Raw genomic sequence first — 14,795 nt, 5'->3', positions numbered from 1 at the left:
GAATGGTGCCGCAATAAACATGTGTGTGCATGTGTCTTTATAGCAGCATGATTTATAATCCTTTGGGTATATACCCAGTAATGCGATGACTGGGTCAAATGGTATTTCTAGTTCTAGATCCCTGAGGAATTGCCACACTGACATCCACAATGGTTGAACTAGTTTACAGTCCCACCAACAGTGTAAAAGTGTTCCTATTTCTCCACATCCTCTCCAGCACCTGTTGTTTCCTGACTTTTTAATGATCGCCATTCTAACTGGTGTGAGATGGTATCTCATTGTGGTTTTGATTTGCATTTCTCTGATGGCCAGTGATGATGAGCATTTTTTCATATGTTTTTTGGCTGCATAAATGTCTTCTTTTGAGAAGTGTCTGTTCATATCCTTTGCCCACTTTTTGATGGGGTTGTTTGTTTTTTTCTTGTAAATTTGTTTGAGTTCATTGTAGATTCTGGATATTAGCCCTTTGTCAGATGAGTAGGTTACGAAAATTTTCTCCCATTTTGTAGGTTGCCTGTTCACTCTGATGGTAGTTTCTTTTGCTGTGCAGAAGCTCTTTAGTTTAATTAGATCCCATTTGTCAATTTTGGCTTTTGTTGCCATTGCTTTTGCTGTTTTAGACATGAAGTCCTTGCCCATGCCTAAGTCCTGAATGGTATTGTCTAGGTTTTCTTCTAGGGTTTTTATGGTTTTAGGTCTAACATGTAAGTCTTTAATCAATCTTGAATTAATTTTTGTATAAGGCATAAGGAAGGGATCCAGTTTCAGCTTTCTACATATGACTAGCCAGTTTTCCCAGCACCATTTATTAAATAGGGAATCCTTTCCCCATTGCTTGTTTTTGTCAGGTTTGTCAAAGATCAGATGGTTGTAGATATGTGGCATTATTTCTGAGGGCTCTGTTCTGTTCCATTGATCTATATCTCTGTTTTGGTAACAGTACCATGCTGTTCTGGTTACTGTAGGCTTGTAGTATAGTTTGAAGTCAGGTAGCATGATGCCTCCAGCTTTGTTCTTTTGGCTTAGGATTGACTTGGCGATGTGGGCTCTTTTTTGGTTCCATATGAACTTTAAAGTAGTTTTTTCGAATTCTGTGAAGAAAGTCATTGGTAGCTTGATGGGGATGGTATTGAATCTATAAATTACCTTGGGCAGTATGGCCATTTTCACAATATTGATTCTTCCTACCCATGAGCATGGAATGTTTTTCCATTTGTTTGTATCCTCTTTTATTTCATTGAGCAGTGGTTTGTAGTTCTCCTTGAAGAGGTCCTTCACATCTCTTGTAAGTTGGATTCCTAGGTATTTTATTCTTTTTGAACCAATTGTGAATGGGGAGTTCACTCATGATTTGGCTCTCTGTTTGTCTGTTATTGGTGTATAAGAATGCTTGTGATTTTTGCACATTGATTTTGTATCCTGAGACTTTGCTGAAGTTGCTTATCAGCTTAAGGAGATTTTGGGCTGAGATGATGGGGTTTTCTAGATATACAATCATGTCATCTGCAAACAGGGACAATTTGACTTCCTCTTTTCCTAATTGAATACCCTTTATTTCCTTCTCCTACCTAATTGCCCTGGCCAGCACTTCCAACACTATGTTGAATAGGAGTGGTGAGAGAGGGCATCCCTGTCTTGTGCCAGTTTTCAAAGGGAATGCTTCCAGTTTTTGCCCATTCAGTATGATATTGGCTATGGGTTTGTCATAGATAGCTCTTATTATTTTGAGATACGTCTCATCAATACCTAATTTATTGAGAGTTTTTAGCATGAAGGTTGTTGAATTTTGTCAAAGGCCTTTTCTGCATCTATTGAGATAATCATGTGGTTTTTGTCTTTGGTTCTGTTTATATGCTGGATTACATTTATTGATTTTCGTATGTTGAACCAGCCTTGCATCCCAGGGATGAAGCCCACTTGATCATGGTGGATAAGCTTTCTGATGTGCTGCTGGATTTGGTTTGCCAGTATTTTATTGAGGATTTTTGCATCAATGTTCATCAAGGATATTGGTCTAAAATTCTCTTTTTTTGTTGTGTCTCTGCCAGGCTTTGGTATCAGGATGATGCTGGCCTCATAAAATGAGTTAGGGAGGATTCCCTCTTTTTCTATTGATTGGAATAGTTTCAGAAGGAATGGTACCAGCTCCTCCTTGTACCTCTGGTAGAATTCGGCTGTGAATCCATCTGGTCCTGGACTCTTTTTGGTTGGTAAGCTATTGATTATTGCCTCAATTTCAGAGCCTGTTATTGGTCTATTCAGAGATTCAGCTTCTTCCTGGTTTAGTCTTGGGAGGGTGTATGTGTCGAGGAATTCATCCATTTCTTCTAGATTTTCTAGTTTATTTGCGTAGAGGTGTTTATAGTATTCTCTGATGGTAGTTTGTATTTCTGTGGGATCGGTGGTGATATCCCCTTTATCATTTTTTTTTTTTGCGTCTGTTTGATTCTTCTCTCTTTTCTTTATTAGTCTTGCTAGCAGTCTATCAATTTTGTTGATTTTTTCAAAAAACCAGCTCCTGGATTCATTAATTTTTTGAAGGGTTTTTTGTGTCTCTATTTCCTTCAGTTCTGCTCTGATTTTAGTTATTTCTTGCCTTCTGCTAGCTTTTGAATGTGTTTGCTCTTGCTTTTCTAGTTCTTTTAATTGTGATGTTAGGGTGTCAATTTTGGATCTTTCCTGCTTTCTCTTGTGGGCATTTAGTGCTATAAATTTCCCTCTACACACTGCTTTGAATGTGTCCCAGAGATTCTGGTATGTTGTGTCTTTGTTCTCGTTGGTTTCAAAGGATATCTTTATGTCTGCCTTCATTTCGTTATGTACCCAGTAGTCATTCAGGAGCAGGTTGTTCAGTTTCCATGTAGTTGAGCGGTTTTGAGTGAGTTTCTTAGCAAGGCCGGCGGACCCTGCCCCGCCCCCTCGCCGGGGGCCTCCCACCTATTCTACACCTCTCGTGTCTCTTCACCCTGCCAGACTAGAGTCAAGCTCAACAGGGTCTTCTTTCCCTGCTGATTCCGCCAAGCCCATTCCCTTGGCTGTGGTTTCGCTGGATAGTAGGTAGGGACAGTGGGAATCTCGTTCATCCATTCATGTGCGTCACTAATTAGATGACAAGACATTTGGCTACCTTAAGAGAGTCATAGTTACTCCCGCCGTTTACCCGTGCTTCATTGAATTTCTTCACTTTGACATTCAGAGCACTGGGCAGAAATCACATCGCATCAACACCCGCCGCGGGCCTTCACGATCATTAACTCTTGTAAGCCTAATCTAGGTTACTGTATTCTACCTGATGATCATTCATACTGGCCATTTCCTTCCTCTGACCTACTTGGGCCACAGGTTTCTAAGCTCCACTTTTGGAGTAGACAAATGAAAGAAGGCTTCCAGCAACCATTTCACAGAGGAGTGAAGGCCTTTCACCAAGGACAGTTTTGCTGAGAATGCTGGGAATTTTTTTTTTTCTTTTTTTTGAGACAAGGTCTCTGTCTGTTGCCTGGGCTGGAGTGCAGTGGCATGGTCAGCTCACTGTGACCTCAAACTTCTGTGTCCAAGGGATCCTCCTGCCTCAGCCTCCTGAGTAGCTGGAACTAGAGATACACACCACTACACCTGGCTAATTTTAATTTTTTTTGTGTGGAGATTGGGGGGTCTTACTTTTTTGCCCAGTCTCGTCTTAAACTCCTGTCTTCAAGCAATCCTCCCACCTCAGCCCCCCAAAATGCTGGGATTATAGGCATGAGCCACTGCACCTGCTGAACACAGAAATTATGGCCCCTGTTCATTTGTTTTTCCCATGATCATTGCTGTTTCAGCCCCCCTCTGCCCTTCTTTTTCTTTCTTTCTTTCTTTTTTTTGAGACAGAATCTCACTCTGTCACCCAGGCTGGAGTGCAGTGGCAGCGATCTCAGCTCACTGCAACCTCTGCCTCCCAGGTTCAAGTGATTCTCCTGCTTCAGCCTCCCAAGTAGCTGAGACTACAGGCACATGCCACCATACCCAGCTAATTTTTGTATTTTTAGTAGAGAAGGGGTTTCATCATGTTGACCAGACTGGTCTTGAACTCCTGACCTCAAGTAATCCACCTGGCTCAGCCTCCCAAAGTGCTGGGATTACAGGCGTGAGCCACTGTGCCCGGCCCTCCCCTTCATTTTCTAAAAAAAAATGAAGCCCAAGCACTTGTCTTTAAAGATAATAAGGATCAGGAAACTGAGACACCTGCATTTTTTTTCTATAGTAGGTTTGGGAGCTTGGAGCCTAGAACTAGAGTGGGGAGTAGCAGCTTTAAGAAATAAGGGTAGGCCAGGTGTGGTGGCTCACGCCTGTAATCCCAACACTTTGGGAGGCTGAAGTAGGAAGATCACCTGAGGTCAGGAGTTCGAGACCAACCTGGCCAACATGGTGAAACCCCATCTCTACTAAAGATACAAAATTAGCCGGGCATGACGGTGGGCGCCTGTAATCCCAGCTACTTGGGAGGCTGAGGCAGGAGAATCACTTTAACCCGGGAGGCGGAGGTTGCAGTGAGCCGAGATCATGCCACTGCAGTTCAGCTTGTGTGACAGAGTGAGACTATCTCAAGAAAAGAAAAAAAAGAAAAAGAAAAAGAAATAAGGGTAGGCTGGGCACAGTTGCTCATGCCAGTAATTCCAACACTATGGGAGTCTGAGGCAGGAGGGTCACTTGAGGTCAAGAGTTGGAGACCAGCCTGGGCAACATAGCAAGATCTTGTCTCTACAAAAAAATTTAAAAAGAAAATTACCTGGCGTGGTGGCACGTGCCTGTAATCCCCACTCCTCAGGAGGCTGAGGCAGGAAGATCACTTGCGCCCAGGAGTTTGAGGCTTCAGTGAGTTACGATCGTGCCACTACACTCCAGCCTGGGTGGCAGAGTAAGACCCTGTCTTAAAGAAAAAAAAAAAAGAAAGAAAGAAGTGTAGAATCAGGGGGAGGCCCCATGACCTGAGGAGAGATGAAGGATTATAGGGCAAGTGGGTGAGACATGCCTTCCACAGTTTCAACATTGACCACAGTTTCAACATTGGAAGACCTGTGTGGTTCCCTACTCTGCCTTCATAAGTATATTTACATAGAGCAGGTCCTAGTCCTAGGATAAGCTTCATTTGTTCCTCTAGTTCCTTTGTGCGCTGCAGTATAGTAGGCTGTCTACACAGGGAGCTGGGAGGTCCCCCAGGATGCTGAGGAAAGAACTCTGTTGCAGTTCATGAGCCTTAAAGAACTGGCCAGTGATTTGAGTGGACTCTTCATTGAGCCGTCTCTCCGTAGAGAGAGAGATAAATGACTTCCTAGCTGCTTGCAATGTAGTGGAAAGAATGCAATTACAAAATAACTCCAAATACTGGTGGTTGGTGATGGATGCTGGGCCATGGTATGATTCAGAGCCAGGGAGGGAGTGCTCTTCTGGTGAAGGTGCCTGAGAACACTTTTCATAATCAGAATTAATATTCTTACCTGTCTTTGCGCTTAATAGAGACACTCTGTTCATATTACTTATTCACCATGAATTCAGGAAATGTTTACTGAACACTGCTTCATGCTGGATTAGGGGAATAGAGATGTCTACAGTGTTGACCTATCCCCAAGGCTCAATCTTAGTAAAGTTGGTGTCATGTTTCTTCTTGTGTTTTGAGGTTCACAACAGATGTCATCATCCATTTTGTTAAATGCTCCTCTCGCTTCTGCCTTTTTCTCATTTCTGTCACCCTTTAGGTCTTATATCCAGATGGCCAGGCTCAGATGATTCACCCCAAGCCTGCAGACTTCCGGAATCCTGGCCCCGGGCGGCACCGGCTCATCACTCAGGTTTACCTCTCCCACACCGCTTGGACAGGTAAGGAGTCAGGACCAGGGTGGGAAGGGAAATATGCTGCTGGAGATCACACCTACCCTTAAGCGTTTGGTTTTTAAAGTTTGAAAAAAATACATGGATGAATCAGGCCTTGTAAGAATTGAACTTAATGAGTTTATAAGCACTCATTAAGTGGGTAAAAAACTGGGTATATTTGGGCTAATTTGCTACAGTGCTTTGATTGCATGAGAGATAAGATTCTGTTGGAAGATATACAGGCGATTATAATAGAATGGAGTCTCATGGAAAGGGCCCTGGTCTGGACACCAGGAGATTATTCTTATCCTAACTGCCACCGACTTGCTTGGTCACCTTAGACAAGTCTCTCCCTTTCTGAGTCTTTTTCCTTATCTTCCAAATGACAATAATAATTCTCAACCTACAAATTAGTTGTGAGGATTTAAAAAAATTTTTTTTTCATTTGCCAACTTATGTCTGAATTGTGAGGATAAAATGGGAGAATACAAGTACAAAGGAGATTACATTTCAAGCCTGTAAGCCTGCTTTAAAAAACTTAAGAAGACCTCAGTCTGCAGAACCTAGAATAGGGGGCAGAATTGGCCTCAGTGGTGTTTCCCAAATAATTGGAGATGGTTCAGGAGCACTGTTACTGGAGGTGTTTAATGCCACCAAATTTGGTTTATTTTAGAGATAGGGAATGCCTTTTGGAATTTTCTTTCACTCTGTGTTTTTAAACACATAATTATAAGGCTATTATTATTATTATTATTATTATTATTTTGAGACGGAGTCTTGCTCTTGCCCAGGCTGGAGTGCAGTGGTGCAATCTCGGCTCACTGCAACCTCTGTCTGCCTCCTGGGTTCAGGTGCTTCTCCTGTCTCAGCCTCCCGAGTAGCTGGGATTACAGGTACACGTCACTACACCTGGCTAATTTTTTTGTATTTTAGTAGAGACAGGGTTTCGTCATGTTGGCCAAGCTAGTCTCGAACTCCTGACCTCAGGTGATCCACCCGCCTTGGCCTCCCAAAGTAGTGGGATTACAGGCGTGAGCCACTGCGCTGGGCCTTTATTAATGGTTTCCCTCTCTCAGGGTGTTAGATGGGTAATGATGACTTTATGAAGCTGTTGGATGTTAGGGCAGCCCCTTTGGGGTTCTAGTGGTGGTAGGCCTGGTGTAGTTGAGGAGCATCCAGCAGTTCTGCTACCCAGGACGTGCTTCCCTGAGTATTCCTCATTCCATAATCTGGCTGCCTGGAATGTTTTTGCACTATTTGCCAAACCACTGGCCCCACAGGAAAATAGATTCCTTATTCTAATATCTTCTGCTGAAGGGATCCCGGACATGGGGAAGGAAATGCTGTGGGACAGTATTATTTTGGGAGGGACAAGGCTCAGGAAAGCAAATTACAGTATGCTGTAGCTCCAAAGATCGTGGAAGGTCTTGAGAGGGTACTGACTTGTCCCTGGTCACACAGCAAGTCATTGCCAAGGCCAGAGTTAGAACTCAGCTGATCTGCCCCCAAGCTCAAGGTTCTTTTTCCTAGGCCCCATTTCCTCTTAAGGTATCCTAGTTCATTGCAGACTTCCTTGTTTGGTATTGCCAGGCGATCCTGAGCCTGAATAATTTTAACTTATACAAGATCACAGCCAGGCATGGTGGCTTGTACCTGTAATCTTCGGGAGGCTGAGGTGGGAGGATCGATTGAGCCCAAGAGTCTGAGACCAGCATGGGCAATATAGGGCAACCCTATCTCTACAATAGATATATAAAAAAGTTAACTGGGCATGGTGGCATGTGCCTGTAGTCCCAGCTACTCAGGAGGCTGAGGCAGGAAGATTGCTTGAGTCTGGGGGGTCAAGGCTGCAGGGAGCCCTGATCATGCCATTACATTCCAGCCTGGGTAACAGAGCAAGACCCTGACTCAAAAGAAAAAAAAAAAAAAAAATCAGAAACAAGAAAACAAGATCACCTCCTCTGAATGGTCGCTACCCAGTCAGTATTACAAATCCCTGTTTTCATTGTTTATATATAGTGCGTACTGGTTTCAGATGTGTTTTCACATTTAATTACTTACTGACTTTCCCATTAGGATGTAGGCTTCTATAGAGCAGGGAACTTGCTTGTCTTTGCCTCTGTATCTCCAGTGTTTTAGTAGCCTGTGTCTCTAGTGCCTGACATGTAGTAGGCACTCAACAAATAATGAAAATTGAATACAAGGTTTTAAATGTGCAATAAAAATTCATTTAATCTTTAGACCAACTCTGCAGTGGAAATTAGTATTCTCTTCTTCATTTTACAGATACATAAATGGAGGCCCACATACCTGATCAGTGATAGTGCTAAAGCTGGTAGTCACCCTTCCCAGCCCTCACTGCGCTATGTCCCTTCCGGTTTGGGGCACTGAAGTGAAATATGTCTCATTGTAAATGAGCTTGCAGTTTCTTTCTCCTAATCTAGGTGATGGGGCCTGGAGTTTCTAGGGAGCTCCTTCAATCCCTCAGTAGCTCCCCACCAGGGAGGGGCCTCTCCTCTGGGAGGCAGGATGCTGCCACGTAGGAAGCTCAGTCATAGACCATGTTTCAAATTCTGCTTCCTTTGCTGTGTGATCCTGAGAAAGTTATTTTACTTCCCTGTCTCATTAAGATGAGAATAAGAATATAAACCTGCTAGGAGATAAATTCTTCCAGGCATGACGCATAAGTTGCATGAGTTGTCCTAGATGATCTTGTCTCCTTCTCCCAAGTTCCCCTCCTTCTTGTTTTCTCTCTTCTCCGCTTTACTCCTATGGCATTGCCTTGAATTGCCATTCTTATCAAATGTTGGTAAGGGAATGCAAAATGACCCTGTAGGGCTGAGTCCTACATCAACTCCCTCTGACCTTAGCAGGATTTATTTGTTTTTTGTTTGTTTGTTTGTTTGTTTTGAGACAGGGTTTCCTTCTGTTGCCCAGGCTGGAGTGCAGTGGTGTGATCCTCTCGGGCTCAAGTGGTTCCTCCCACCTCAGTCCCCCTAGTAACTGAGACTGTATGCCTGGCTAATTATTTTTATTTTTTGTAGAGACAGGTCTCACTATGTTGCCCAGGCTAGTCTCAAACACCTGGGATCAAGTGATTCTCCTGCCTTGGCCTCCCAAAGTGCTGGGATTATAGGCTTGAGCCTTATCCAGCTCTTACCAGGATTTGACTTCTTGAAAGTGCTATGCCAACTGGGGCTGTGGTTGTGGTCTGCCACCTGGGATGGAATGGGAGAGTGTGGCAGGAAAGCAGATATAGGTACCTATTTTGATTCCACCCTAAGTGGGAGATTCATCTGGAGCCTGGTATCAGATAACAGTGTTAGTTTCATGACAGTTACACTCATGGCTGCTGCATGACCCTCATGTTGTCATGTGAGTGTGTGCTTATCCCATGGCTGGTACTTGATGCTGAGGCTGCACTTAGATCTCATGCTGAAATCTGAGGTGCACTGGATTGCTCTGGCCTTGGGCTGACTGCAAACCTTTCCCTTCCTGGAGGACAGCAATCCAGTCTCTACTCTGACCCATAGAGAGAAGCTTGGATGTAACCAGGAAGAGGTCTGGGGAGGCATTGAGAAGTCCTGGAGTCTCTGCCCTTGTTAATTTAGATCCATCTAGCCTTCATTCCTACCCTCTGAACTTCTTAGCCTTGGGATCATCTTCAACTTACACTTTTTGCTCTGGTTGCACCAAATTAAGGAGACATCCCAAGCTCACTCCATTCCTGGCCTTTGCACTTGCCCTTACATTTTTCTGAAATTCTCTCCCTCTTCTTTATAGAAGCTTGTGGTTAATAGAATGAGTAACTGCTTCAGTTTATGAACTGGGCTCAAATTCTTACCCAGGTGTGCATCTGGGGAGTCTCTGAGAACCTATCTGATTCTTGGGACTTTTGCCAAGATTGTGACAGTCTTTCTTTCATAATGTAGCAGGATAAGAACTCTTGGGGTTAACTGTTTGGCATAGAATGGATATTCTATTCCAAAGCCTTCCTGCACTCCTCCTCAGTACTTCTTGCAGGCTTGGTTAGAGCATGTGTTGTACTCCATTGCAACTATCTGTTTCCTCAACCAAACAGCAGGCAACTTGAGGGGAGTTCTTAATTATTCTTGCTAGGACCTGCCACATAGAGACACTAGATGATTATATTGTAAGATAATGTAATGAAAGAATGAGATGTTTTCAGACATTTTAGGTCCCTGAAACATGTTCCTGTTCATTGGCCAGAAATTTTTTGGCGAACCACTTCCTATTCAAAGGCTTCCTCTCCACTAATAAAGTAGTCTGTGGTACATGCAGCCCTGAGGCTTGAGATGGAACTGCGCAGGAAGAGCCCAACTGGGTATCAGAATAAGCCACATGCACCTTCTGAAACTGCCCAAATCCACACCTGCATAAGAATTTGAGCCCAGTTCATAAAGCAGATCATGAAGCAATTATCTTCCTGGAAGGGTTTTTAGCTTGCTCTCCAGTTGCCTCAGCAGCTTTGGCTCTGTGCCACAATGAGCCCAAGGGGAAGGTGATGGAACAGCATCACATCTGCAGGCTCAGTGTTTTGTTTGGTGAGGGTAAGGGGAGGGAATGTGGACAGATGAAGAAATTTCTCCCTACTGCTTCCATTTTGATATTTCTTTAACTTCACATTTCATCCTCATTCCTAGCAGTTGCCTAGTTATAGAGGATTTCTTTTATCTTTTTTTCAGAGGCATGCCAGGTGGAAGTGAGGCTGCTGCTGGCCTACAACTCCAGTGCTCGCATTCCAAAATGCCCGTGGATGGAGGGTGGTGAGATGTCACCACAGGTGGAAACCAGCATCGAGGGCACCATTCCCTTCAGCAAGCCTGTAAAAGTTTATATAATGCCCAAACCTGCACGGCGCTAAGGCAAAAACAGTCTTTCCAACCGTGGCCTAGAGGGCCCTTCTTAGGTGTCAGAATGAGCCAAGCCTGAAGCACTTCACCTGGAATTGATGTGTAGGCTTAAGGAGTATGTGACCCTTACAGTCTCATCTGGTATCAAACACAGGATAAATTGTTTCTTCATTAAAAAATAAAAAACCTTCAAGTCTACTTACCCTTCTCCTCTCCACAATAAAGTTGAGAAAACACCAAGCTGTTCTAGTTCCTGGTCTGTAAAGAAATGCGTGTGGCTATAGCTTCAGCTTTTATACTACGTGCTTACATGCTATTCCTCAGGTGTGAAACACAAAGATCCAGCTACCTCCTGATAACTGGTTATTTGAGCTATAGTCTTATTTCTTAAAGTGACGGTGTGTTTGTCAGGGCAACTCCAAGGCCGCTTTAACAGCTGTACTTTTTTTTTTACCATTGACAGTTGCTGAAGGACCTTAAACATGTGTTAACCTTGCTAAGAAGCCTCTTCCCTAATGCAGGCAGTAGCTGGGCCAAGGACTGAATAGCTGGAGAATGAATCATTTTCATCTTTGAGGAAATTTTTTTTTTTTTTGAGATGGAGTCTTGCTGTGTCGCTCAGGCTGGAGTGCAGTGGCGTGATCTTGGCTTACTGCAACCTCTGCCTCCTGGGTTCAAGCCATTCTCCTGCCTCAGCCTCCTGAGTAGGTGGGACTACAGGCGCCTGTCACCACGCCTTGCTAATTTTTTGTATTTTTAGTAGAGACGGGGTTTCACCATGTTAGCCAGGATGGTCTTGATCTCCTGACCTCGTGATCTGCCCACCTTGGCCTCCCAAAATGCTGGGATTACAAGTGTGAGCAACCGCGCCTTGCTTTGAAGGAAATTCTTGATCTTGCCTGCCATTATTCTTAGGACCTCTATGGCTTTAAATAAATAATATAGAAGAGCTATATTTTACAAAAGAAATCAAGATTATGGGAAACAGGGGTCCAGTGCAAGAAATAAAGTAATTTACTGCAGCATCTCTGATGAGTTGATGCTGCATGTGAGTTAAAAGTTTTAGGCATGGGGCTGGGGGCTGTGGCTCATGCCTATAATCCCAGGACTTTGGGATTATAGGAGGCAGGAGGATTGCTTGAGCCCAGGAGTTCAAGACCAGCCTGGGCAACATAGCAAGACCCCATCTCTGTTTAAAAAAAAAAATTGCAAGTGTGATATAACAGTCAGTGCTCCAGAGAGGTTAACCTTTGGTACCGCCTGTGCTATGTACTTTATCTGTCATTTAATCTTCACAATAGCCAAATGAGGCTATTACTGTACAATAAGTAATAAAGCCTGTATTCATTCAAATCCAAGAAGATCCCAAAGGTCTAAGCTATACCACCTCAGGGGAAGTATATGGGAAAAAGCCTTCAAATCTTCAGCTCTCTCTGCCTCAGTTTCCTCATCTGTGAAACGAAGATAATTGGACCTCAACAGTGGTTGAATAGGATGGATTAAATAACAATTGGTAGAATCTGAACCTGCAGCCAGTCTTGATCATATTTGACACTTGGCAAGCTTATAAAAATAATAGCAAGATAATACAATTACTCAGAGGTGGAGCTGGAATTTAAATTCAAGCATGTTTTAACTTTTGGTTTAAGGTACTTGGGTGTACCTGGCAGTGTTGTAAGCCCTTTACATTAATTAATTAACTCTCTAGGTACTGTTATCTTCATTTTATAAACAAGGCAGCTGAAGTTGAGAGAAATAAGTAACCTGTCCTAGGTCACACAATTAGGAAATGACAGATCTGGCAGTCTATTTCCAGGCAGTCTATTTCCACGAGGTCATGAGTGCGAAAGAGGGACTAGGGGAAGAATGATTAACTCCAGGGAGCTGACTTTTCTAGTGTGCTTACCTGTTTTGCTTCTCTCAAGGATGTGCCATGAAGCTGTAGCCAGGTGGAATTGTACCACAGCCCTGACATGAACACCTGATGGCAGCTGCTGGGTTGGAGCCTAGACAAAAACATGAAGAACATGGCTGCTGCCTGAGCCCATCGTGCTGTAATTATAGGAAACCTTCTAAGGGAAGAATATGCTGATATTTTTCAGATAAGTACCCCTTTTATAAAAATCCTCCAAGTTAGCCCTCATTTTCCATGTAAGGAAACAGAGGCTTTGAGATAATGTCTGTCTCCTAAGGGACAAAGCCAGGACTTGATCCTGTCTTAAAAATGCAAAATGTAGTACTTCTTCCATCAAAGGTAGACATGCACTAAGGGACAGGTTTTGGCTTGGTATCAGAATACATTTTTAAAAGCTGTGTTAAGAATTGAACGGGCTGTACTAGGGGGTATAGAATTCTCCAGGCTAGATGAGTTTGGGCAGAGGTTGAACAAGCTCCTGACAAATTTGTTGCTAAGCAATTCAAGTATCGTATCGGGGTTGGGCTCAACTTTTTAAATTGCTTTTACCCTGAATTTTCACCTTCTGGGGAATATGAGAATTTTAGTTTTTCTCTATCTGATTCTGTAATTTTTCACTGAAGTGAAAAAAAAAAAGACGTTTTTATAAAGGTTTCGAAGGGGGCATAAAGAGCACTCCAGTGTGGCACCTTCATTTACAAATGAATACGCAGGCCCAGAGAGACTGAGTTAGTGGTGAAGCTAAGCCTGGAACCCAGGCCTCCAGTTTCTTCCCCAGGTGACTTTCATCACAGGGGTCTGTTCTTAGTGAGTGGTCTAGCATGCACCCAGCAGTCAGAGCCAGAAACCTGTTTCGCACGTTGGATTCCTTCCTCATCCCTCATACAAAAGTAGCCATCAAGTCCTTTAGATTCCTCTTCCTTCATGTTTCTTAGTCCTCTTCTTATACTGTTTGTATACTGATGGAACCACCATCAGCCCTCCTTAAGTGATGAGCTGATCTGACCACACCATTCCCCTGCTCAGTCCCTTTCAGTGGATCACTACTCATCCCAGGAAAAAGTCTGAACTCCTGTCTTGAAGGCTCTTCATGGCTCTGCTTCGTTTCCAGCCTCATACTCCCTGTCCCAAACTGTCTCTGTACTCCACTTGAACAGAATTACCTGTAGTCTTTTTCTGTCACCTCTAGGCCTTTGGACCTGCTGAGCCTGGGAATGTGCTCCTCAGACTGTCTCCTGTGGTTCTTTCCTTCCATTCTTCAGGACTGGGCCTTGTTCTAGGACATATCTGTGTCTCTTATGGGCTTGGAACATTTCCTCTATGTTCCCACAGCCTCCTATACTATATTCTTCACACATAGTATAGTATTTATTAATATGGCATTGCAGGTTCACAAATGCAAACCCCTTAAGAAAGGTAGGCAGGAAAAGTAAAGGAATAAAGTGGCCTAGAAGATAACAGCAATTGGAAGAATCAGAGAGCACATTCTCTGTTGGAGAAGGCGGTGCTATTCCATTCCACTCAGTTATTTTCATTTATAAGTGTGGACCTAGTGGTGTCAGTTCTTCCCATTCTTCCAAAACAGCCAGAAATCTTCATTTTCATGAAAGTTAAAAAACCTTGGTAACTACAGTAAATATTAAAATTACTGAGACAAACAAAACATGTCTCCAGGTAGATTTGTGCCAATTTGCAACTTCTGCATCCTCACTGTAATGTTTACACGTCTTATTTCTTCCAACTGATCTGTACCTGGACTGTAAGAATGTCTGTGCTGTATCCCCAGCACAACTCCTGGCACATACCGGGCAAGGAAAGAATGATTCTATGTCTCCAGAGCAAAGGTAGCAGTACCATGGCATGCTGCAAAAAAAGATTCAGGTTTCTGAAAGGACTTTATATTTGCTTTGAGAAGATTGAACTCAGCAAACACAATCATGGAGAAGAAAGGTACACACCTAGCCGTGGCCAACTTCATGTCTTTTTTTTTTTTTTTTGAGATGGAGTCTTGCTCTGTCACCCAGGCTGGAGTGCAGTGGCACGATCTCACCTCACAGCAGGCTCTGCCGCCCTGGTTCCAGCGATTCTCCTGCCTCAGCCTCCCAAGTAGACTAGCTGGGATTACAGGCACGTGCCACCACGCCTGGCTAATTTTTGTATTT

General features: G+C 43.5%; 2 protein-coding genes across 6 annotated transcripts in view; one reads left to right on the top strand and one right to left on the bottom strand.

Annotated features, from left to right (window-relative positions):
* INTS4 (integrator complex subunit 4) overlaps positions 1–10,958 on the top strand; it is a 116,865-nt gene extending 105,907 nt beyond the window's left edge. For all 5 annotated transcript variants that reach the window (XM_003313222.6, XM_063783304.1, XM_063783305.1 and 2 more), the window contains 2 exons: positions 5,730–5,850; positions 10,551–10,958. In XM_003313222.6, the coding sequence (XP_003313270.1) occupies positions 5,730–5,850; positions 10,551–10,729 (300 nt within the window). In that variant the 3' untranslated portion in view covers positions 10,730–10,958. The remainder of the gene's footprint in view (positions 1–5,729; positions 5,851–10,550) is intronic.
* Positions 1–14,795, bottom strand: part of AAMDC (adipogenesis associated Mth938 domain containing) — an 80,151-nt gene that overhangs the window by 11,560 nt on the left and 53,796 nt on the right. The window contains exon 5 of the mRNA XM_063782413.1: positions 12,625–12,724. Coding sequence (XP_063638483.1) covers positions 12,625–12,724 — 100 coding nt within the window. The remainder of the gene's footprint in view (positions 1–12,624; positions 12,725–14,795) is intronic.

The sequence above is a fragment of the Pan troglodytes genome, chromosome 9 (genome assembly GCF_028858775.2).
Source record: "Pan troglodytes isolate AG18354 chromosome 9, NHGRI_mPanTro3-v2.0_pri, whole genome shotgun sequence".
NCBI classification, from domain to species: domain Eukaryota; kingdom Metazoa; phylum Chordata; class Mammalia; order Primates; family Hominidae; genus Pan; species Pan troglodytes.
Note: the sequence above shows the minus strand (reverse complement) of the source record. Positions and strands in the feature narration are given on the sequence as shown.